The sequence below is a fragment of the Gigantopelta aegis genome, chromosome 12 (genome assembly GCF_016097555.1).
Source record: "Gigantopelta aegis isolate Gae_Host chromosome 12, Gae_host_genome, whole genome shotgun sequence".
Taxonomy (NCBI): Eukaryota; Metazoa; Mollusca; class Gastropoda; order Neomphalida; family Peltospiridae; genus Gigantopelta; species Gigantopelta aegis.
The window spans coordinates 43,469,749-43,496,405 of record NC_054710.1 but is presented as its reverse complement, the minus strand read 5'-3'; the positions used below and the strand labels follow the sequence as shown (position 1 = coordinate 43,496,405).

Genomic DNA, 26,657 nt, shown 5'->3' with positions numbered 1-26,657 from the left:
ACATTGTTTATCTTCGACTGCAATTCATAAAATAATCATAAATAATTTGTTTTAATAATAAAGGCACATTGCTTGGGGGAAAAACGCATCTCACGGCTCGAGCTTAGCGGTAGCCCAGGGTGTTTTGGCTACCGATTTCTCAGTCTAACTACCAGTTGTCTAACCCCATGATGATCTCAGTTTGAAAGCCGTACCTAGATAGGACAACAAACCTGACAACACGTCTGCTAAACAGAAACATAACTTACCAATACAATTCCATGTCATTCCATAGTTTAGAAAAGTCATACCGTGTATGTTAAATACAATACATGCAAGTTACAATTAAAAATAATATACTCGAACGAGTATACATCAGTCACTACAAATATAAACATAAAATAGGTTTAGAAGGCCAATACATAACCATGTACAATATGTATCTACAACTATAAGACTATTTGCTACCAATATATAATTATGTAGCGAATATAGCTGTGTTCACTCTTACTCAAGTTACTAGTAAACTGGTTTAACTCGATTGCTTTAGCCAAAACACTTTTCGTTGCAAATGACGACAGTGTGACAGCCATATCGGTATAAGGCAGAAGTGTAGTTTTCCTCACTTGCGCAAAACATCAAAACAACAATGGACTTCCAGTCTGTTAGGTCCTTGCGAAACCACTTACTGCTTATCCTGACTGTGACGCCAATGTGATTCCGCTTTATACATGTTAAAGGGACACGCCCTAGTTACGGCTAGTTGTTAACCATTACGGCATTGTTTTTCGCTATTAAACACATTTTGTCACAAATAAAATTGCACTTTACTTACATTTTATTATTTAGAATACACATTTCCATTCACCTGAAGTGCTTTTTGGTAATTCTGGTAATCCTGATGTTTGTAAAACCACGAAATGCATTTTTTGTATTTCTTAAAATGCCGCGCGCACTCGTGAAAAAACCGTTAAGCAAGCGAGGTCCAATCTATTTTTAGAGGGAATCTTCCTGTGTAAACGTCACAGACGTTGGTATACCACGTGACCGTTATCATTTCGGTTTGTTTTCTCGTGCACGGTTCGCGCAATCAACATCCGATTTGTTGTCGTTTGCTTGTTGTTCATTTGTGAGAAATTTCTTCACAGTTCGTGAACATTTTCAGTAACAATAAAGTTCAGACAAGTAAGTGTCTCAATACAAAACGTTACAAACCCTTAAAACCAATAATTGTGCTAAGTCTTACGATATCTGGAGAGGGGATACAACCAGGACAGAACAGTTGGAACATGTCCAGGAGAGGTGAAAGGAACGCACCCCAAGTCTGTGAAATTTGTCGTGACGTAGGCATTGTTGTGCTTCGAGCGACATCTACCGGTGACATCAGAATACTAACATTCAAAATTATTTCAAGCAATTGGGACATGGGGATTCCCATGGTATTTATCGATATAAAACCTGCTTTTTCACTCCATTTGATAAAAACGTGATCTAAGTGTGTTACAGGTTTGTAGATTAACCAAATTATAATTTATTTTCGCTGGATGGAACTAGGGTGTGCGGCTTTAAACTGGTTTTGTTATACTAGTTTAGTTAAACCAGTGTAAAGTGTAAATGTGAACGCAGTTTATTATACAAACTCAAAGACTATTTTTATAAACAGACAGCTATGTACAATATTTACAGTTATATAAGACTATTTGCATATATATATATATATATATATATATATATATATATATATATATATATATATATATATATATATATATATATATTGTTCAATAAACTATGGAAATGCACTTTTCTAGATTAAATTTGTCGATTATTGTCACACCAAATATCAGGTATTGCATAAATATAACTTCTCTCAGTGATGTGACATTAAGCATATCGTGACTTGGCCTCGTGAAAGAGTTACGCGTACGTCGTGCAACATAATTCTGTGACGTATATCACAATAATGATTTCTACAAAAGAAAGAATAAAAAGCCAATAAACAGTTCGTGCCTGTGAAGAAACTACAAACATGTGAAACAAGATAAAAATAAAATTACAAAAGAATACAGTTGGATAGTATATTTTGTAAACCACAGCTTGATCTCATTATAACATTTCGTCTCTTGTTGGTATATATCATCTTCTATGTATTTAACTTTGCACAGATTCTTATATTATGTTTTGTCAAATATTTGCTTACTGTACAGAGGTACCTTCCTCTAGACATTGACACTGGCAAAATGTTTCAAAACGTTATGCGAGTTTTAATGTTTTGTAGATGATAATACATGTGTTAACAATTTTTATTTAATTATCCCCATTACGAGTCATAGCTTCGTTAATAATAATTATTAGTGTCATAAACTTCCACCTGACATGCACGTCTTTCTGGCAGTTGACCCGAAAGATGTCACAATGGGCTGCATTTCCTGCCAGAAACAAGCAGAGTTAATAGTTTTAGAATTTCTTGTTTATATTTACCTTTATTTCACACCAGTATGGGACATCAATAAAATCAATATTTAATACGCCAATAAGATATGTATACCTCATGTCTTGAAATTTTCATAAAGTTCAATTTTTGCATACGGCGTATCTTCTCGAGTTCCAAGTCCCTCGTATGTGTTTGTCTTGTTATCTGAATTACCGAGTTCTGAAAAACACAGTAATACTCTACATACATTTATACATTCATACATTCATACATATACACTGAACGTCTTACATCATACAACAAATATATGTAGAAATATGATTCAAAACGCCACATGGGTGTAAGACCATCAATACATCTACTGTAAGTAATGGGACCAATAACCAGCATTTGAAAAGTAACACACCAGCTGACAAATTAAAACACCATTAAACAATTCCCAGTAGTGTAGCATCATATCAAAATAATTAATACAGGTGATGTGTTAATAGAACATGTTAATAAACACACAAATCAAATAGACTGTATTTCTTTAGTATGTATGCGTGTATTTGCGAGTGTATGTGTTGTGTGTGGGAATGTGCGAATGTGTGTATATGCAGCGGAAGGAGATGTATAGTGTGTGTATATATCCGTGTGTGTGTGTGTGTGTGTGTGTGTGTGTGTGCGCGCGCAATGAAATGGGATATAGAGATAAAGAGAATGTATAAACAAGTCAGTAATGAAAGTATAATAAATTTACCAGTACTGTTCCCACGTCGTGTGTCATTTAGTGGTGCATGTTGATGTCTGTAACAAAACAACAAGCCTAAGTATAGTACCATAAATGTAGATATCAAAATATTTCTCTCATTGGGAATTTGACTATTTAGATTCAAGGCTGTAATAAAGCAACTATTCAAAGTATTTTAAGGGAGGGGTGTTTATTAAGAATTAGGTCACATTTTAGAAACAATGTCTCATGTTTATTCATTTAGAAAATGAAATTAGTATGGCCATTTTCTTCCATAACAGATGATATTTTGCTCGGTATCCATTGCCTCGAACATAAAACAACAATACACATTATGCGTGTGCATCTGTTCTTAGTTATATTATCCATGTGCGTGCCATGGCTTGTGTGAGTGTGTATATGTCTGTTTCTGTGTGTATGAAAAGGATTCCCAATTACAAATAAAGTAATTAAAGACGAAATGTTATACTTACACATTACCTTCAGACTGCTGCCCATCTGTCAGGGAAACAGAGAAAGAATTTAAGACAATAAAAAAAAAAACATGCTGCGATAATCTTTGTAAACAGTGTTTAACTTTTACCCATATGTCCATTCCTGCCAAAAGTTCACGAAGATAATAATATACTTAAGAACATAAGACACGCCAAAATAGTAATAATAACGGTTTTCGTGACACAATTAATTCGGTAAGTAGACTGTCAAAATGGACGTAAAAGGTTTACAAAATATTTATACATTTAATAGACAAAAAACTAATGGGATTCAAACAGAATTATTTTAAACAAAATAAACTAAATTAATGTTCCCGCTTCCTTTGTTAATCAGTAAAAAAAAGTATTAATGGTAAATATATCAAATCGCATACTTGAGAAAACTAAGACAAAATACCAAACCATGTAAACAAAAGCAATACACCTTTTATATTTTAAATTTACTTGTTATATGTATACTTGAGAGCATTGGTTACATCAGAATAATCCAACTTGTGCTATATTAATATACAGAATAGAAATAACCTGCATTATCAACTGTAAAACAAATGTACTACATTCCATTGATATGTTAGGTTTCCCTTTTTAGTTTTACCTGATTTTGAAGATGCACACACAAAGCCTCGTCTCCACAAAATAACAAAGGCAGTCTCTGTTAAGACAGCAGTAGCAATCCCTATCACAATCCCTAAAGCAATTCCTTCCCCACTTAATTTATTTGATGAGGTTGGTAGAAAAGATTCACCTTTAATAAAACAAACAACAATTATCACAAAAAGACACATTTTACTGAGAGCATGGCTTCTGTAATAATAATACATGTGTCTGTTGTAGAGAAATTTAAAAACGATAATAATTAAAAGAAATAAAAACCTGCTATACCGACTTCCAGAAATACAGGAAAATAGTTTAACATGTTCGCATTAAAGTTATGGAAACACTGTAATAATTATGCGCCACCAACCCCTCAGACACACACAGAAACATGGTGCAGTATTGCTAAATGATGAGAATGGTAGCGAAGTTTTAATGTACAAAAACCGATTGCTTACTATAAACAAAAATGGAAAAAAAACTATTAAGCACCACATTTATGTGCATAAATAAAGCTCTTTTTTAATGCACGTCGTAAACAATTAACATCATTTACTAACTTATATTACATCTACACCGCATATAAGGAAATATGTTTTAATATATCTGTCGTGGGGTTACAGCCTGGGATGGGAAAGACAAGATCCAACCACCTAGGTGTCGACCACGTGATTCCTCTCACCTAAAGTGATGAACTACATGTCGCCCAGCGGTATAACAAAACTCTCTCTGAGAGTGTGTGCATTATGACTATTACCTGGAGGTAATGTCAAAGCTCCATGTGCCTTGGTAAAGTCTTTGTATCCATATCTGTTATAAGCCAAAACCCGCACCAGATATCTCGTCTCAGGTTGAAGATTTGATATAACAGCTTTCTGAATTGTGTTAACACCTTTTTCTGGAATGACTTCAGTGAGATTTGTCCACCGTGATGTTGTGTCTCCTCGGTATTGTACAACAAACGTCTGCTCTGATCCTCCGTTAAATCCCTCCAGCCAAGCAACTGAGACTGAGTGTGGGTCACTGCTCCATACTGTGAGAACGGAGGGAATATTCGGAGCACCTTCCAGAAACAAAGATATTTACTGAAACATTCGCATTCCCAAGCATTCGCTATATAAATAAAGTTTTACCTTATAAACGATATCTGTAAACATTAAATTACATTTAAAATGCAATTGTAATACAGTCTAAGCGAAACGATGAAGCATGAACAAAACGCTCCAAAAAAAACCATACTAATTCAACTAAGCCAGCAAAACCATAATTAAATGCTTAAGTTCTTCCTATCTACACGAACACGGTTTTTCTATCTGGTTGCATGTAATCAATTAGATATGATCCTAAAAGTAATTGAAAGAAAGACGAGGTTGGAGTGGTAGTAAGATAAAATTTTAATAACAATTCCCGTCAGTGTTGTACAGCTACTTAGTCTGCAGCCAGCACACATTTACTCACACGTTGTATAGCACTGGGATGTGTGAGTTACATTAAGACGTTCACAGAATGGCAGCGAGATCCCATTTCAATAAGGCATTGGTTTACATTTACAGTTTACATCTAGCATATCCATCTTTTAACTCAATGGTCTACAGTTACAGCTTACAACTAGCATATCTATCTTTGAATAACTCATTGGCCTACAGTTACAGTTTACAACTAGCATATTCATCCTTCAATAACTCAGTGGTCTACAGTTACAGTGTACCACTAGCATATCCATCTACACCATTAATGCCATGAAATAGTGACAGTAGGATCCAATATAATTAACTCAATGAACTACCGCTACAGTCTACAAGAAGCTTATCCATCTACTCATACCTGATACATCAAGTGTGAGGTTCTCAACAAGATCTGTGAGTTTATCTCGATTTGACAACACAACAACCTGGTAGGTACCGATATCTCCCTGCTGAACATTTGTCAGTGTGAGTTTTCCAACAGCAGATACGTCAGTTGTAGCTGAACTACCAGACCCAATATTATTTCTGTTTCCATTCGTCAGTTTGTTCCAGGAGAATGTCGGTGTTGGATTGGCAATCACTGATATCTTGAGAGTCACACTGCCACCCACTGCTGCTGCAAACTCTTTTTGGAATGGAACCCGATGGTCTAGTCTTGGTGAACCTGAAATGTATTGATAGCTAAATGTAATTACAATTTGCCTCCATACAGATAATTAAAGTTTGCTTTGCTTAACGTTTGTTTTGTTTAATGACACCACTAGAGCACATTGATTATTAATCATCTGTGTATGCCAGTTGTGGTGCACTGGCTGGAATGACAAACAGCCCAATGGGCCCACTGATCGGACTTGATCCTTGACCAACTGTGCATCAGCCGAGCACTTTACCAATGGGCTACGCCCCGCCCATACAGATATTTTTTATTCTGGCATGCAAATTGTGTATGTATTATTGCTAGTAGTAAAATGTTTAGAAATGGAAGAGGGATGAAGAAATGTTTTATATAATGAAGAACCAAAATATTTAATTACGGACATGTGTTTAAGGACCACAGAGATAACGACAGAGGATACCCACTGACGCCATTCCATGGGCTACTCTTTTCTATTAGCAGTAAAATATTTTTATATGCACCACCTCGCATATAGTAGATACGGCAGCCTTTGTTTACCAGATAAAGAGCACTGGCTGCAATGAGAAACAGCATTAGGTGCACGCTTTACAACAAAACTATTTCTGTTGGGACACGATAAAGAAAGACCAACATGTACTAAACAAGGGTGGAGTCTGTGCTCCATTATATTTCTCAGAATCTTTCTTTCTGTGTAGTATTTCGCAGTTAGTAGAATTATGAGAAAATTGCCTAATTTATAAAATGGGTAATGGTATAAACAGAAAAATGGGTTATGACATAATATAATGTGGAATGAATATACTATAAACAAACTAATTAAAGTACTATTATTGTACGAAGTGCACGTTATTTGGTCAAAAATAAGTATGACACGATATTAGTAATTTGACTAAGAAAGCAAACGCATTTTAGTTTTACTGTGTTAGAACTTAGTGAGTAGCATTTGGTCAATAATTTTCATATTAATCATTATTAATACTAATGTGTAACTCACATCTCACAACAAGCTGCACACTTTCACTGACAGCTGACTTGATGTTGTTTCCCGCTTCACACGTATAGTATCCTGTATCCAGACATCCAGCCTCGTTCCACGTGTACTCAGACTGTTTAGAGTTTGTCACTTCACACAGAGTCTGTGAGTTGTTCAACAGTTTGATGTCAGGTCCTGGATTACTGACAACATCACATCTCATAGTCATAGTAGTCAGCTCATCAACTGTAACACTTGTAGACTGCGAGTTCAAAGTCAGAGATGTGATTGAAGATTGGTCTGCAAGTGTGTGTGCGTGTGTATATATTAAATATAAAAATACCATTTCACATGGAATAGAGAGCTGCTTGAGAGTTTTAAAAACAATCACACATTTAATTATTACAATGGAAATATTTTATAACATAAAAATTGGTAGATTCTGAGTTGATAGGCGAAATTTATGTTTGGTATGCTGTGACGTATATATAAATTATTTATCAACTCTAAGCTTATGATAATATTTAAAACAGATTATAATGAAAACAATACTTATTTTATAACAACAGCTGGTTATGCTGACTAAAATGAAAAATAAACAAAAGTCACAATGACTCATAACACTAAGTATTGGATAGTGAAGAAAAACATAAAACAAACGTCTGGAATGTATAAAATGTGTTGGAATCTAAAAACATTGCACTAATTCAACTTCATATAACATTTGTATTTATTACATACCCATTAAATCTTACTATATAAATACAGCTCTGAATACAAGAATTGAATACAACTTTCCGTATTCAACTCAACTGCCGGAACTATACCGTATTCAACGCTACTGTTTATAGCACATGGTTACCGGGAATGCCCTTCGAGATATGTAAACAAAGTTTATGCTTGGTTTGTTTAAAATGTTATTTTGTGGAAAATTTGAACTGAAAAGAGACGAAAACGGTGACAAATATTTACAATTTAATGAGCGCGATACCAAACCTTGAGACGGGAACACTACTAACCAACGAGCTTTTAATCCACGATAGTTAAGGTCGACGACAGTCACTTTTTGGACCCTTGTTTTGGCTTCGTTACATCGTACCCAATTCTTATTCTTTTTCAATAAATAAAACATCTCCAATCGTAATTTTGTGATAAGATACATTTGACAAAAGGTACATTTTATTTCTTTCATCTTTCAAAACTTCAAATTAATATTTTGTCCAGAATTATGAAAAATAAAAAGAGTACCGACCTGTAAACAGCGTTGTCTGCTTGTTATTGGAATTTAACAGGGGTCAAGGTTAGTAGACTAGTATTTATTTTAATGTGGCGCAGCATTGTAATAATACAGCTAATTTTGAATTTAAATGACGTCAGTATTCCAATGACGTCACTTTGCATCTCCTTACAATAACCATAAACTCGGTACATGACGTTTCCTTTTTGAAAAAATTCCAATGTAAAATTGCTCTTGAATTTTTTTTTTCTTAACATTACTAATGCACCTGGATGTCTTTGAACAAAATCTTGTGATTAAAAAATTGCACCTTTTACGAAATATAGATTTCTAGTGAAATTACGGTAAGATATGCTATATTTATTGTGTACGAAGCCAAAACAAGGGTGCGAAAAGTAACTGTTGTCGACTTTAGCAACAATGCCGTCTTCTCACGTAGAACACTTGAATGAACTGTCAACCGGATTTTTCAGTGGAGCGATGATTTATGGAGGCACATTTAATATAAACTTAAACTTTTCAGCAACGAATAATTCCATGAACATCAAAAGAAAACACACCGATGACGACTCAGACACTGAGTGAACAATTCTTGACATTTTTCTTCGTTGATAAAACTGGTACGCTGAAGGTTTTCTGACGTATTACGAGCAAATTGAATATTATATTGTTCGTGAATTTTAGCTATTACATTGTCTTTAAAAGGCATTCAAACAATATCATTAAAATTATAGGTAACTTTTCACTCGTTCTTTCTTATTTCTGTTTATTGTTTAAATAGAACTATATTCCTATGTGTAATAATTGGTGGTTCTTCGGTCCGCGTAGTAACACAGCTGACCTAGTTGTGTAAATTTAGAAATCCCCGTCATTAGCTAGCAGTGTTACAATTTCTAAATTATTATTTGGGAAAATAATTCCAATTTAGGGTATGTAATAAATACAAAACTACATGCGGCAGAGGGGTTTCCGGTAGGAAATACACGAGTGGAATACAGAAATCAGAAAACCACATATATGTAGTTTTGTCTATGTATTTCTTCAGGCTAATGAATGAAAAACCCAATAATTATTACCAAAGTTCCATTTCACTTTGTACTATAAAATATTTGCTTTACAAAATGTTGTACATTAAAGCATCCCCGCGGTAGTAGCTGTCCTATAAACGAGGCACTAGATATCCATATATATATATATATATATATATTAATAATTAACAATATTATTAAGCATGGATGTAACAGCATGGTTTTCCGGCGTGAACCCATCACATGAACCCCAATGTAAATAGAAAATCGTACCTAACTTTTTTATAAAAGACCTATATACATGAAGAATTAATTTTCTGATATTGAAACGAAATATTTTACTCACATTGCACATCCAGAGTAATTGTCTTGTCTAATGATTTATGTGTGTTTGTGTTCCTAGCAGTACACGTGTAGTCACCAGCTGCTGATCTCTGTATGTTTTTTAAGGACAGCGCAGAACTGGTTGATTGTATCTGAGATTTAAACCTCCACGAGAAAGAACATGATGGAGAACAGTTAGTAGCTCCACATGATACAGCTACATCGTCACCTTCCTTTACTGTCAGTGGAGAAGTGGTGTTCAGTTGGACACTGTCTGGACCATCTACAAAATAAACATAAAATGGGTGTTAAAAAGTAATCATGAGACATTGATACAGGGTCTGTCTCCAGCTAGACGAAAAAGGTTAACTCTAAACTATTTGAGCATTAGTATTGTTACTGTTTCCACACATGTTGATGGCTTTAGTCAGTCTAGTGTAGAGTCCCAATTCAAATCAGTCCAATTACTGTATTTATTTCTGCCATATTTGTCTGAATGGTTAAGGTAAGGGATTGTCAAAGTTAAACTTTGTTTTCTTTAACAACACCACTAGAGCACATTGATATATTAATCATTGACTATTGGATGTCAAACATTTGGTAATATGACATATAGTCTTAGAGAGGAAATCTGCTACATTTGTCCATTAGTAGCAAATGATATTTTATATGCATCATCCCAGAGACAGAATAGCACATATCATGGCCTTTGATATACCAGTCGTGGTGAACGGGCTGGATCGAGAAATAGCTCTAAGACACCACCGACGGGGATAGATCCCATACTGACCACACATCAAGCGAGTGCTTTACCAGTGGTCTATATCCCGTTCACGGGATTGTCAAATGCCATACAAATTGTGCAATAGGTCCAAATCCAGTCAGTATACATTATGTATTTTTATTACGTAACAAACACATTGAACGTGTTTTAAACAAACACCACTATTAAAATGAGCTACATATATAATTAACATTGTTTATTGCAGGTCATTTTGAACTAAGGAAGAATATTAAAAGGTTTCTTAAGATTTGAGGAGAATTAATAGTTCATTATATAAAAAAAAAATAACAAATTTAGCATATTAAATTACACTACTCACAGTACACTGTCAGTGTAAACTGTTTAGTTTTAGACTTTGGTATAAGTGAATTTGTCGCTGTACACATTTCCTGTCTGACTCCTGTTGATGTTTGTCAGTTTTAACAGAGAGGTTGATGAGATCATCTGATTTCTCAGAGTCCAGGAATAGGAACATGGTGGTTTACAGCCAGCAGCAGAACACGTTACAGTCAGACTGTCTCCTTCTGCTACAGAACCAGGTGGTGAAGGATTGAGTGTAACAGAGTCTGGACCACCTAAAAAGAAACAGACAGTTATTTTAATATTTCCAGGAAAATATAAATGCTTCACTGCGTTAACAATGTCGGAGGTGGTTAGAGAGACAACATTTTGTCTGTATTGTATGTTGCACTGTTAGTCCTAAATTTGCAGCAATATACATTCTCTCATTTCCATTAACCGTGGAGTGGTACAGAAAGAAAGGGTTGTGTTTTATGCTGTACATTTTTCTTAATAAGACTTAAAGGTTCAGAATGGCAGTCACAATTGCCATAGTTTGCAATTTGTACACTTACACTTAAAACAAATAACCACTTTCTTTAGTGCAGGCACACATTCAGAGAGATAATTATGGGTGTGCACAACCCTTTCACACATATTTTGGAGTGCCCTAAAACATTTTATTTAACAGACGCTAAAGGTTTAAATTTGATTTGTTTAACGACACCACTAAAGCACATTCATTTATTAATCATCGTCTGTTGGATGTCAAGAATTTGTTAATTCAGACACATACAACGGCCTTTAATATACTAGTTGTGGTGCACTGACAGGAACTAGAAGGTAATGGGCCCACCGACGGGAATAGATCCTAAGTCGACGGCACATCAAGCGAGCGTTTTATCAGTAGGGTACATGTATTATCATCGTCGGCTTTGGGGGTTTTCTGGGCAGGATTACGCTCTAAGAGTCACCACTGGCTGCTGATCTGGATCATTCCTCCTAGAACAGCCACTGGTAGTTGAAAGCCAGGAATCTATATGGCAGAGATACTCTAATTACCACTGGTGTAGTGTAGTGGTCATCGCTGATGTCGCTGAAGATGGGGATGTCACTAGCGCAGCTTCTGCTGTCTTGAAGTCAGAACATACACACACACACACACACACACCGAAATGCACTGCCAGTCACCGCTTCCTGATCCTCTTTCTCTGTCGTGTCTACTGGCCATAAACTATGGTTACAGTGACAATTTAGTCCATGTCGACAATTCGGAATGAACTCCACCGCGCACCTTATACATACGAGCATCATACCCAAGGAGTAGCGAGTCAGATCGAAAGTTACCGAGAGAACTCATCGTCGAGAGCTAAAGCTGGAATTGATGATTAGAGGGTCATCTTATATACCGCGAACTCTGATGTACCATTCATGAGGCACTTGTTGGGACAAGGAAAAACCTGAGTCCATAACAGGCGATCAATACTGAAAATCATCGACTTCAGGTGAGCAATCTACCAGTTCGTTAGATCCCGCCCTTTGTGTTGGAAAATGTCAGCAACAGGATGAGCCAGTTATATTATAATTCGTGTTCAAACTGATAGGGGAGCGGGACGAAGCCCAGTGATAAAGCGCTCACTTGATGCGTGGTCGATTGGAGATCAATCCCCGTCAGTGGATCCAATCGGCTATTTCTATTTCCAGCCACGATTAGCTGTGGTATATATTATAAAGAAAAAAAGGCATCACTGAAATTCGCGCGGGATGTTCCGCCAAATATCACTTATATATATATATATATATATATATATATATATATATATATATATAGATATATATAGATATATATATAGATATATATATATACGTGATATTTGGCGGAACATCCCGCGCGAATTTCAGTGATGCCTTGTTTTCTTTTGAGTTCAAATTATCTTCGTAGTAATAGAGTTTAAGATGAACACACAAAACATCAGATGTTAATTAGCAAAACAGTCAAAATAGTAGATGAGCAAACTGGGTCCCAGTTTCGATTGATCGCTTTGGCGAATTAAAGCCACAGACACCAAGTTTGGCTATCTACAAACGTGTAAATGGCATCTGCATAAAGTTACAATAAAGTGAAACGAGTATGTGACGTTAAAACTTGGAACCCCTCTCTAAATAGACTAGAGATTGTCATCATAACCTTTACTTCTTACAGGTACGTGCGTTTTTAGAATTATGAAATATACATTTCGTGGCATTACGGGTGCCAACGGTGGGACAGGGTACCTTATATCATCACCGTTATGACAGTGATTACTGGGTGCATCTCATCACAGCTGTATCCAATCAAACCACACGGACACCAGACAATTGTATAAGAAAAGCTCTTTTGAGAAAATCCTGCCAGAATTGAAAATAATATAGTATCTACTGCTTAAATCACCAGCATATACCAATATTGTAATCGTAATTAATGCAAAATCACAAATATATTGTTGCAGCTATGTTATTCAGTGGAACATGTTTGGCACTGGGGTTATAACAAATGATACATTTCAAGTCCAAGTCTATGGAAGATACGTGGCAAACCAGTGTGCTCGCGTGCGGGTGCATGCATGCGTGTGTGTGTGTGTGTGTGTGTGTGTGTGTGTGTGTGTGTGTGTGTGTGTGTGTGTGTGTCAATGCATTGGCGTAGCCAGGATATATGATATTGGGGGAAGCACCCACGTTGTCATTTGTGAGGTGACAGGCAATTATAAGAGATGATGGTGGGGAAGAGGTGTGATGGGAGGCATGCGCCCCCCCCCCCCCACACACACACACACCACCACCACCATCACCATCACCACCACCACCTCAACCGGCTACGCCAATGCTACCACATATTTGCTACAAATATGAACCAAACAGACTCTGGGGTTTTTTTTCGTTGTAATATTGCACTGTATAAAAAAAACATACCCGCTTAGCTTCAGCGAGAGTTGTGAGGCGAACCAGTTTGTAAGAAAAGCTCCGCTGATAAATGTCATAGTGCAGCTAGAGATATTTATTGTATTTGTCATATGGCCAAAACAGTATTAAGGGCATTTAGTAAGTGATCCACAGGGGACCATCAACACCACGTAGCAAACGAAATCAAACCCAAATAAAGGTTTACTAAATTTAAGTGACATCCGGCAAGTATTTATCCAAACTACTTGTCTTATTTACAGGACAATATATTCAAAAAACACCGGCAATGTACTTTCAATCTAAACAAGCCATTTATAAGATGTATGAACCTTTGACCGGAACTGTTTCTAGAATGTCACGCTTGCGCAGTTCGGAACTACTACGTCATCTGTTATTTTCAAACTGTTCTAAAATGCAAACCTGAAGCGTTAACAAAAGCCTAGTTACATATTTCTATTGAGATTTAACCTACAAACCTTTGCCATGCAATCAAATGTAAAATGTCATTCTATATCCGATTCATATTATGAGTTGTATGACCCATATGCAAGTGAAACAATTGTATAGTCCAGCCTCAAGTCCAGCCAGCAAACCTTTCCCTAACGTTTGCAAACTATTTGATTGGTACCCGACGTGGCCATTTCGTTAACCGTGATGTTTAGCGGACGTTTATCTACTCGGTCTGGCTGAACACGCATAATATGTTTCTAGATTTGTTACTGTATAAAATATACACTGTGCGGCCTGAAGTCAGGTTATTGCGAGATGCGATTGTCCTTTTATCAACTTTAAATTTTCATTTTAACTATTTTACATTTGTTTATAAATGTTAAACTCATGTTGTTGCTTTTTTCAATCTTTAAATATAATATATTCGGCTATTACAGATTTAAGCCGCTAACTTGCCCATTATTTACAACGTTTAGCATAAATTGTTAATTCTGACACATCCAACGTGTTTCTGGTCAACCTGTTATTTCTAACTGACTAGAATGTGAAAAGCAAAGTTTGAAAACTAGGGTCACCGGCTTTAATACAATATTGACTAAACATTATTTCAAGAACAGTTTGTACTTTTAGATAGAGAATTTATTTGTTTATCATATAGATAAAAGTCATAACTTACTGCTGAGCTTCAGCCTTAAAGTGTTACTGCGTGTTCCAGCTGTACTCAGATCACACCACCAGTCTGTAGCATCACGTTCTGCAGATCTGTTGATCACCAGAGTATACTTCTTAGTGGTGGACAAGCTGCTGTCTGTTCCACTTCCACAGGATACAGTGTAACCTGGTACTGAGGGAGGATTAAACACAAAACATGAACCACCATTCTGTCCTAGGGAAGCAAATGTGTTTGTTGTTTTAGTACTGAATAATATAACACCACCGAGACCAACAGCATGTGTGACTGTACACGTTAAGGTAAATGGCTGATTCAACACTGCATAAGATGAAGATCCAGAAATAGACAGTGATGCACCTGTAAATAATAATAATAGTGGTAGTAGTAAGGGGGCCTGTATAGAATCATGACCTACTTTTCAGTGACCTTGACCTTGATGACGTCGCGTGACCTCGTCCTACTGACCCCGGCCCTGACCTATTTAGACTGACCGTGACCTACTTAGACTGGCCTACTGTGCCATGTGCAACGTCCTACTGACCCGGCCCTGACCTACTGACCCGGCCCCTGACCTACTTAGACCGGCCCCTGACCTACTTAGACTGACAGCTAATGTTATGTCGTCTAGAACTTGGAACTAACGTCTACGTGGTGGCCAAGTTATGGAAAGGGGACACTCCTATTCACATAAGGAAATTTGACAGTGAAAATGGGAAAACTTTCCCCACCAAGCGAGGTATTGTCCTTAGTCATAAACAGTGGATCGAACTGTGTGGATGTAAAAGCCAAATTGACGAAACAATTTCATCATTAAACCAGGGGAAAGACAACAAATTGTTCAGACACGTTGGTGCCAACGTCCAAGTCAGCGTCGACAAGAACTTTGCTGGGGTGGACCTGCGTCAGTGGTGGTGGTGTGATGAAACTAAATCCGTGAAACCTTCGAAGAAGGGAATATTCCTTTCTCTACAACAATGGGAGAAACTGAAAGGCTGTTTCACAGTCATGTGTGACTTTGTACCAGAGCTGAACTCGATTGTGCCCTGCGCCATGCAAGACGACCATCAAAACCAGATGGGATTTCTTCAGTGTAACTTCTGCAACCCTAACGAGTGTCACCAGTGGTGAACGAGTTTTGTTTTGGATGAACTCGAAGGTTTAAAAGAATGGATTTATGGTTTACACTTCATTTGCTTTGTGACTGTGCTAGAGAACAGACGTGTTTTATGATTCTGACATTCTTGTGTCTTGTTGCACTCTATCTGGAACGAAGAAGGTGGCATCGGGATATTCGAGCAGTCTTAGTAGCAGCAGCAGTAGCGACGAGGACGACGTCTTGGTCTGCAAATGTTCAGAAAGACATACAATCAAAAGATTGGCTACCAAACAAGAAGAACATTTCATGGATCAAACGGATGCTACACGTGACATTGGGGTTGGAACTGAAGATGGCGAACTCGTGGATGAACCCACATATCAGACGGATGCTGCCTGTGAAACAGATGCTGCCTGTGAAACAGAGGCTGCCTGTGAGGAAGATTGCTATTCGAGACGTTACGTGTTCTGTCATCGTCCCGAAATGAGACATTTCTATGCCCGGATGCTGACGTATGCTCGGTGGCCCATACAATTACGTCAAAAACCAAAAGAACTTGCCAAGGCCGGTTTCTACTACACGGGAGACCACGATGCCATCACCTGTTACTGTTGCGGACTTCGCGTCTACCGATGGAAGAAGACAGACGACCCAGTGATGGAACATTACAGACTCTCTCCAAGATGTCCTTATGTGAACAACCTGTTCAGACATTAAATGTTTTAGACACTTGTGTGCTAAGTTATCATGTTGTATGTTGTGAATAAAACCGTGAATAACAGGTTTTGCTTTCTTATTTATGTCCTGGGTCCATGAGTGTGTCTCTGGACGTGTCCCTATGGTAGTAACACTGGTAAAGGGTAATATTTTGGTAACGATTATTTTTGGGAGCTCGCACGATGAGATTTGTGCTTGGGAGGAGGGACACTGGTCATACGTATCACATACATTCAAACATTCCTGTACCATATCTTTATGCGTCATAAGGTATATAAGTAAAATAGTTTTGGAAAACTCGTCATTTGAGGTAGAACTTTCAGAGGAGCAACATGTCAGACCAGTACAAGTTATATGTACCCGACGTGGATAAGTGGACCCGTTTCTATAAACTGCAGGCAGAAGGTAAACTTCAACCTCATTTTCCAGTGCAACGTGGTGGGAAAAGTCAGATCATGTACAGTGTGGATCGATGTCTAGAACTCTACGATCCCACGTGGAAAAAAGAAAAAGAGGAACAGAACAAGTCCCCGACACCCAAAGTCGTCATGGTCTCCCCAACACAACAAGTGGTAGAGCAAGCCAAGGCCGAGCAGAAACGGAAACGTCAAGAGAGTGGCGTGGAACAGAAACGACGAGAGCAGACTGGGCAAAAACGGCACAAGCATTTCTGAGAAGGCTATAAAAGGGGGCATGGCAGTTTCAACATCGTCAGTTCACGTCGAACACTTCAACAATCAACATCATGAATCAGAATTGGTTTATTCCGGAACATGTCATGAACAAAAGATCGTGTCCCGTATGTCCAAAGACTTTTTCAAAACCATCAAATATGCTACGTCATTGGAAGACCTTCCATTCAGCTCAACTCCAGGCTCCTATGACTCCTATAGCTCCTATAGCTCCTGCTCTGGCTCCTATAGCTCCTCTGGCTCCTATAGCTCCTCTGGCTCCTCTAGCTCATATAGCTCCTGCTCCTCTGGCTCCTATAGCTCCTGCTCCTCTGGCTCCTATAGCTCCTATAGCTCCTGCTCTGGCTCCTATAGCTCCTCTGGCTCCTAGGGCTCATATAGCTCCTCTGGCTCCTATAGCTCCTGCTCATAGGGCTCCTATAGCTCCTGCTCATAGGGATCCTATAGCTCCTGCTCCTCTGGCTCCTACAGCTCCTCTGGCTCCTCTAGCTCCTATAGCTCCTGCTCCTCTGGCTCCTACAGCTCCTCTGGCTCCTCTAGCTCATATAGCTCCTGCTCCTCTGGCTCCTATAGCTCCTGCTCATAGGGCTCCTATAGCTCCTGCTCCGCTGCAGCAGCAGCCCCTAAGATTGTTACATCCGTTCACCATGATCGTGTCGGGACCCACATCGTGTGGAAAGACAGTTTTGTTGTACAAACTGCTAAGGGATGGTAAAATCCAGCCGCCTCCCCAGCGCATCATCTGGCTCTACAAACGATGGCAACCCCTCTATGATACGATCAAAATGGTTGCTCGAGTGAAATTTGTTCAAGGCATACCCGAGAATTTGGAAAAGGATCGTTATTTGGATTCGAGAGTCAGAAATCTCATCGTGTTGGACGACCTGATGTCTACAGCTGGAAAATACCCTCGCATCACCGACCTGTTCACGGAAGGAAGTCACCACAGAAACCTCTCTGTGATTGCCATCAACCAGAACTTGTATCACAGCAAGGACCCGACACAGAGAAGAAACTGTCATTACCTGGCACTGTTTAACAACCCCATCGACAAGCAGCAAGTTCTGACTTTGGCACAACAGATGTATCCTGGAAATACTCGTCATTTCATGCAGCGGTTTGAGGAAGCTACCCACAGGCCCTATGGATATCTCTTGGTGGACTTGAAACCGACCACGCCCGAACATTGGCGTCTTCGGCCTAATGGTTTACAGACGGGGCCGTCCGAATGGTATAAAAGCACGAACGTAACGGCGAATGTCTCAGAAGAGTTGCAGCCACCGACGAAGAAAGAGCTCTACATGCAAATCATGCAAAGAAACGCATTCAAGAGAAAATTACCAGGCATACCCGCCTACGAAAGTGACAACGAAGAAGAAGATGAGGTGGAACCCTATCTGAAAAAAGTCAAGAGAATGCAGTCTTGCGATACGTGTGGTCTGGTCTTTAAAGACGGAAGCGACTTGCAGCGACACGTGAAAACGTGCGAAGAGGGAAATGAAAAAGAAGAAGAGCCGTCGTCCGACCTGGAAAACGAAGGCATTCGTCTCATGGTGGAACGTGAATTCGACATCAATCGTGACTATCTCCAAAGCAAGAGGAAACGCTACGAAGAAAAAAACATGTCCCAAGATGCCATTGAAAGAAACATGAAGACATTGCAATGGAAGTTATTTAAAGACACGTACTCTCGCTTTCTGACCTATATGCATTACTTTGACAAAGGTCCCAACACCAGAAAAATTTTACAGTTTGTGAATCCAGACAAAGATGTGAGACCACAGATTCGTTCTAAATTAAATCAGTATCATTCATGGATCGGCGAATATTTGGATGAACAAGACGACGACGATACCGACGATGAGGAGGACGACGATGATGAAGAGAAATGAACACTCATATTATTCACATGTCGCCCTTAAGGCCTCTAGATGTACCCAGTGTGTGTCCATTTTATATATGTGTCAGTCATTTGTAATTTAGAAATAAATGAAAAACCAAAACATTGCGTTTGTTTTTTGAGTTTTTTACTCTATGACTAGATTTGTGATTGGATATTTCTACCGCTACTTTATAGTAGCAAGAGCTGTGTGTACAAGACAGAACATACCACGATCTTTGATATACCAGACATAATACACTAGTTGGCTATAGCTTAATGGGCCACCGACGGGGATCGATCCTAGATCGACCACTGTATTTACCTATTTGGTAATTAAAAAAGCCCTGTAAAAAGGCTTGTACTCTAGGGAAATACTTGTGTTTAAAATGCAGCTAAAAGATCATAGTTTAGGTCGGAGCGTTCAGTTGCAGTCATGCGTTCTTTCTTCAAAGCAATGGGCTGGGGATGTTTCACTCTCTTTCACACAGCAATGGGCTGGGGACACACACACTCTCTTTCACACACACACACACACACACACACACACACACACACACACACACACACACACACATCCCTTTCTTCTCCTTAACAATTATTCCTTTCTTCTCCTTAATACATATGCCTTTCTTCTTAACAAACATTCCTTTCTTCGAGACAAATATGTCTTTCTTTTCCTATGACTAAAACAAAACAAAATATTTGTATTCAATTAATGTTTATTTTACGAGGAAGGAAATGTTTTATTTACTCAATATATTTTATTTATGGTTATACAAGAAAGAAAGAAATGTTTTATTTAACGACGCACTCAACACATTTTATTTACGGTTATATGGCATCAGACATATGGTTAAGGACCACACAGATATTGATTGAGAAAACCCGCTGTCGCCACTGCATGGGCTACTCTTTTTTTTATTAGCAGCAAGGGATCCTACACCATCCCACAAACAGGATAGTACATACCGTTGTCCAGTTGTGGAGCATTGGCTGGATATATACCAGACCGACCCACATCAAGGGAACACTGAGCTACGTCCCGTCCCCACAGGGTTATTAGAGGATGCTTGAAAAAAAATTCGTAACATAATAAATAAATAAACAAATAAATAAGTAAGTAAATAAGTAAAATAAAAACAAACTATAAATTATTATTTTGTTTTAAAAATAATAGAAAAATATAATTTCCCCACATGAGATACGAACGACGTACCTTTCACGCTAAAGTCGACTACGCTAACGACTGAGCTACCGAGACATCAACAAAATCTGTCATTTAAACCATTATATGTACGAGCGGCGAAGCGCGGAATGAAGTGACGAAATAGGTCAGTTAATAATAATCTTGTGAATGCGCTAGCGCGGGAGACATAGTGGGACGACAATTCTATTTTACACCTATTTAAATCATTTCTTATTTCACGTCTTTAAGAATGTAACTTCTAGTTCCGAAGAGTATTTTATTTAGAGACTGCCAACACAAGATACCACCGCTTCCCGGATGTAAACAGTAATAACCATTCATCATTCAGGGCGCTAAAAATAAATACACTACCTCGCGTCGGGCAGAGTCCTTAGAAGTGGTAGGTTAACGACACCACTAGAGCACTCGATTTATGAATCATTGGCTATTGGATGTGAAACATACTTCTGACAGTTTTAGAGAGGAAAACCCCCCTGCACTTTCCCATTAGTAGCAAGGGATCCTACAGACAGGATAGCACGGGCGTTGCTAAGTACGACGGATCGGGGTCGGGCTAAATAGGTCAGGATTAGACTAAGTAGGTCAGGGCCGGGGTCAGTAGGACGAGGTCACGCGGCGTCATCAAGGTCAAGGTCACTGAAAAGTAGGTCATGATTCTATACAGGCCCCCTTACTACTGAGGTATATGAACTTCGCACTTACAAAAGACTAGTCGATTAGCAAACGCAGAAAGAACACACACACACACACACACACACACAAACACACACACACGTAGACGCACGCGCACTCGCACGCACACAAGTGTGTTATCTACGTATGCTGTAGTGAAACCTGACATATATATATATATATAGATAGATAGATAGATAGATAGATAGATAGATAGATAGATAGATAGCCATACATCTTTATATACACACACAGACAGACAGACAGACATACGTACATACATATATATCAATACATACATACATATATGCATACGTACGTACGTTTAGCTCTGTGGTAGAACGTGCGCGTCCTATGTCCATGTATGTCTGTGACACTTTCAGCACAACAGTTTAAAGTATTTCAAGATGTTTTCTCTTTTTTATATTTTAGTGACAAGTTGAACATTTAATAAAAATGGTAAGACTCATACGAAATAATGGATTGCAGCCGATTTCTTCGGGCTATCAGTAATAATGGCGCTTATTTCATTCAGTTATATTCATTAACGTGCTTCTATCCAATTAAGGTTCAATCACGCTGTCCTGGGCACACCCTGTCTGTACAGGGCAGATATTTAGTAATTAGTTTGTAATTAGTGGTTAGTGAGAGAAAAGTTGGTGTAGTGGCCTTACGCGTATCCACCGAGTCGTTAAACTCAATCTGGGTGGGAGCCGGTACCGGGGTGCGAACCCAGTACATACCAGCATTAAGTCTGGTGGCTTAACCACTACACCACCGAGGCCGGAAGGACTACTTTTTACATGCCGAAGATGTATTCTCATGAACGCGTACCGAATTACTTCTCCAAATTTGAATATTTGCTTTATAAATATAGAAGTAGTAAACACTCACCCAGAACGTGATTAACCGCGGTCATAGAAACTAATATGTACATGAACATAGCCATTATTAAACTGACTCGTACAGACGGGCTTTCTTCCGGGTACAGTGTGTATGTGTGTTTTATGTAGGTGAACAATCAGCAAAATATCTAGGTCAAACTTATTCCTCATGTACGGGGGTGATATGTAGCGCCACAACTGGTGTAACAAATGTTTTGTTATATACTATTGTGTAGGTCTCTCGTATATCATCGGTTAACTGAACATTCTCTTTTAATAATGTTTTGGTGGGCCAGCCGAGTGGTTATTATACTGGTGGTCTCGGAACCAGAAGCGGATCTAGGAGGTGTGTGTGTGGGGGGGGGGGGGGGGGGGGGGGGGGGGGGGGGGGGGGGGGGGGTGCAGGGACAATTTGCGATTGTTGTAATTTTATTATATATTAATTTTCATTTTTTACGACCCCCCCCCCCCCCCCAAAGTTCCCTTGACATTCCCACCTCATGTCACTGCCCCCGCCACTGGGAAATGCGGACGATTCGGTGCTGTATGATTGAATCCCAGAAACGATTTAATCCCCTGTGCCAGTGTATTATTTTCGTTTAATCATTTACTACTTTCCATTTATTGATCAACTTTGTCACAATATAGTGCTGTAATAATTAACTCGACCGACAATATACCTAGTACATGTTGAACTCTCATCAGATTGCACTAGTTTAACACATTCAGTAAGCTTATACGTTTGAATGAGCAACTTAGTTGATGGTAAAAAAAAGTAAATATTCTAAATATTATCTGATTGCGTTTCTTTCCCGGTTCCTACAACCAGTGCCCCACGACTGGTATATGAAAGACCGTTGTGTGTGCTTTCCTGTCTGTGGTAAAAAGTCCATATAAATATTCCTTGCTACTAATGGACAAACGTATTCGGTTACCTCTGAAGACTATGTTTCGGAATTATCAAATGTCTGACATTCAATAACCGATGATTAATAAATCCATGTGCTCAAGTGGTGTCGTTAATTAAAACAACCTTTACTATACTTGTATTGTCTGCCAGGAAACAAGTATGTAGATCCGCAGCTTGTTTTCGATGGAATGAATGAATGTTTTACACCTCAGCACAAAAATACACATCGGCTATTGAGTGTCAAAGAAAGGCAATTACATGGCTTTCTACATAGAAGTCCAATCCCATTTGTTAATGAGGCACATTCTCCAGATTTCAGGTTTTAGATCTGTAACAGTATAGCAACCGATCTATGATTCCTTCTCCGAAGTACTCACCGAGCAATGTGAAACCTTGCCTGAGTATTCTGTAGTTAAATTGCTAGACTGTTTTCATTTCATATCTATTTATTTTCGTGCTAATATCCAATTAAGGTTCAGGTACGCTGTTTTGGGCACACATCTCAGCTATCTGGGCTGTCTGTCCAGGACAGTGGGTTAGTAGTTAATCGTTAGTGGTTAGACGGTTAACTCTGTACATGAAAAACATGCGACTTTTGCCTATCACCGGGTAAGGTGACTTGACAAAGATTCCCACTCTAATAAAAAAAATATAATCTTATGTTTGGCATGGAAATCCATAGCATTGATCATTTTCCAGTTCGCTGATCAGTGTAAAAGACATTAAAGTCAATCATACGTTCAATACAATATAAAATAAAACGTGTTGAGACGGTCGTTAAATAAAACAATTCTTCTTCTCCTTCATCTGTCCCTTATGTATGCTCACACTACTAGTATTTGACGTACAGCTATAAAATGGGATGAATAATGTTTTCCATTGAGTTTAATCCCCCGTGGGTGATTTGAGAGTGGGAAGTAACTTTGTGTTGTATTTGTTTTTCTGTTTGTTTTTCTATTTTTAGGTGTGTGGGGGGGGGGGGGGGGGGGGGGGGGGGGGGGGGGGGGGTGTTGTTGTTTTGTGGGGTGGGGTAAGGACCTGCAATCAAATTCACCCTTTTGATTCAAATAATGTTGTTTTAAAACCCGGAGTGACACTAGGGATTAGGTAACAACAATTAACAATCATTGTTTCTATGTCATTAATTGACCTAAAGCTTTCACATTTGGTGCACCAACTTCCCATGGGATAAGGAATGTTTTAGTTCCCTACTGGAGGGGATTATAGTTGAGGGACTATAGTTTTCGTCTCTGTCATTCTGTCTGTCTGTCATTTTGTCTATGTCTGTCGGTCTTTCCTCTCTCTCTCTTTCTCCCTCCCTCCCCCCGGGCACCCCCCCTCCCCCCCCCCCCCCCCTCTCTCTCTCTCTCTCTCTCTCTCTCTCTCTCTCTCTCTCTCTCTCTCTCTCTCTCTCTCTCTCTCTCTGACAGCTGAGGGTAAGGCATATTCGCAATCAATTTATTTGACAATAATTCTGTTTTAGTTCTCTGTTTATTAGGAATAATAAGAGAGGAATAATTCCTGGTGGCTCAAAACACATAGAAATGTGTGTGTGTGTGTGTGTGTGTGTGTGTGTGTGTGTGTGTGTGTGTGTGTGTGTGTGTGTGTGTGTGTGTTCTTCTTTGTGGGGGATTTTGTGAGTTTTTTGTGAGTTTTTTGTTTGTTTTGGGGGTTTTTTGTTAATAATAGTAAGGATTGAAAGCCACCTTTATAACAAATAAAACAACACCAGGACACACTGATTAATAACTGGTTGTCAAACATTTGGATATTGTAACACACAATCTACATAGGAAATCCGTAGCATTTTACCCTTAATCACAATTAATCTTTCACACGCCCCCCTCCCCCCCTCCGACAAGACATCACATACCACGGCCTTTGATGTACCATTCATAGAACATTGGTTGTTACGAGGAAAACACATTTGGCTCGGCGATACCTATATAGTATAAGATATCACTGTCGTGATCGCACTCTCTGCACTCGGGTTTTTCTCTACCTCAACCAGTGCCCCACCAATAGTGCATCAAAGACGTGGTACGTACTGTCTTGTCTGTTAAAAAGTACACATAAAAAAAACCTTCCTGCTCAATCGGTAGGAGTAGGCTATGAGTGGCTGCGGGTTTCCTCAATCTCTTTTCTCGGCGAAGTGTTGAAATAACCGTATGTTATATATAATATGATAAACAGCCGTAGTTTAAAGAATAAGTAACAAAAACTAAATAATACATTTCCCTTGTTGTACCAACAGAGAATACTGCATGAGTGGCCGTTAGATACTATACTCTTCAAAAAAAGAAACGCAAAAGGGTACAAATGGGTTATAACTCCGATTTTATGTTTCCTACCGGTTCATGCTTTGTGAATATAAGGTCATTGTATGTCCCAAACACATTCCCACGGTTACATTCGATAAAACGCAGCTACTGTACAATAAAGTTCCAAAATGTGAATATTCGCAAAAACGCAGCCACGTGCAAAATATGTCATCACTGCACGTGCGTTGTCTGCACGTGCAACGTGAACACCGACAGCATAAAAGTGCAGGGTGTTCGCTTGCCTGGCCTCTGTATCTGGCTATTTTCAGTCACTCACGATTTGAACAAAGATGAAGCAGGACGTGTGCGCTTGCTCTCTCGAGCTACCCCCCCCCCCCCCCCCCTGGGGGGACTCATTGCTTCTTACGGAGTGTTACTGGAGTACCGCGTCACGTACACCGGGCCACGGGCAACCGTGACCTTGGTGTACGGTGACCCGGTTAAGAAGCCACCGAGGAAGAGAAGGAGGAGGAAGACCGACGCGCCAGGGATGGACCGGGGGGGGTGCAAAACCGGCAGCTCAACTGCCGGCGGCGGCCCTTTACGATGATCATCCCCGGCACCGATCTACACCGGCGAAACTAGAGGATCCAGCTCAGCCGGAACCAACAGTGGAACCACCAGGGGAAGACCTTAACCAGGCGGTTATGGAGTCGCCCCCACAAACTCCTCTGAACTCAGCCTCCGGGACTCCTACGATGCCACCTCCACCCAGGAAGAGTGCCGCAGTCGAGTCCCAGGCCCGATCGGTAGCCGTTGCGAAGCGGAAAGCGATTGCGTCACCAGGAGACCAACCAGTCAAGCCAGGACCCCCGACGCAACCGCCGAAACCTGTTGTTGAAGCTGAGGAGCAGTGGTCACTCAAGGCCGGCAAATTACCAACGCGCTACTCCCAGCTAGTGAAAACTAACATCGAGGACGTCCGGAGGTTATTCACCCAACCAAAGCTTACCTCCTTCATGCCGCTACCGTCAAGCCCTTCAGAGGGAGATTTCTCCGTCCACAGCGTCACGATGCGGGATGGCCATGGAGTCTGTCTTACCGTACGCCGGAGTGGGAGCTACAATCAAGCACTGCTACTCCCAGAAATGGATAACCCGACCCTCCATCGAGTCATCAAAATTGTAGCCGGGAAAGAGTACCAAGCACTAGCCAAGTTGATTGCAGAATCCACTTACCGGCCGGGCATCCCGCATCTTGACGCCTCCAACTTCATCGGCTCACCGTGACGTCCTCCCCTTTGCCAACCTC

General features: G+C 39.4%; 1 protein-coding gene across 1 annotated transcript in view; it reads right to left on the bottom strand.

Annotated features, from left to right (window-relative positions):
* The window catches only part of LOC121386071 (twitchin-like), a 132,546-nt gene extending 120,224 nt beyond the window's left edge, over window positions 1–12,322 (bottom strand). The window contains exons 1-4 of the mRNA XM_041516870.1: window positions 12,268–12,322; window positions 11,066–11,258; window positions 10,129–10,182; window positions 7,332–7,513 (exon numbers count right to left, since the gene is read on the bottom strand). Coding sequence (XP_041372804.1) covers window positions 7,332–7,513; window positions 10,129–10,182; window positions 11,066–11,258; window positions 12,268–12,322 — 484 coding nt within the window. The remainder of the gene's footprint in view (window positions 1–7,331; window positions 7,514–10,128; window positions 10,183–11,065; window positions 11,259–12,267) is intronic.
* Window positions 12,323–26,657: the final 14,335 nt, after the last annotated feature.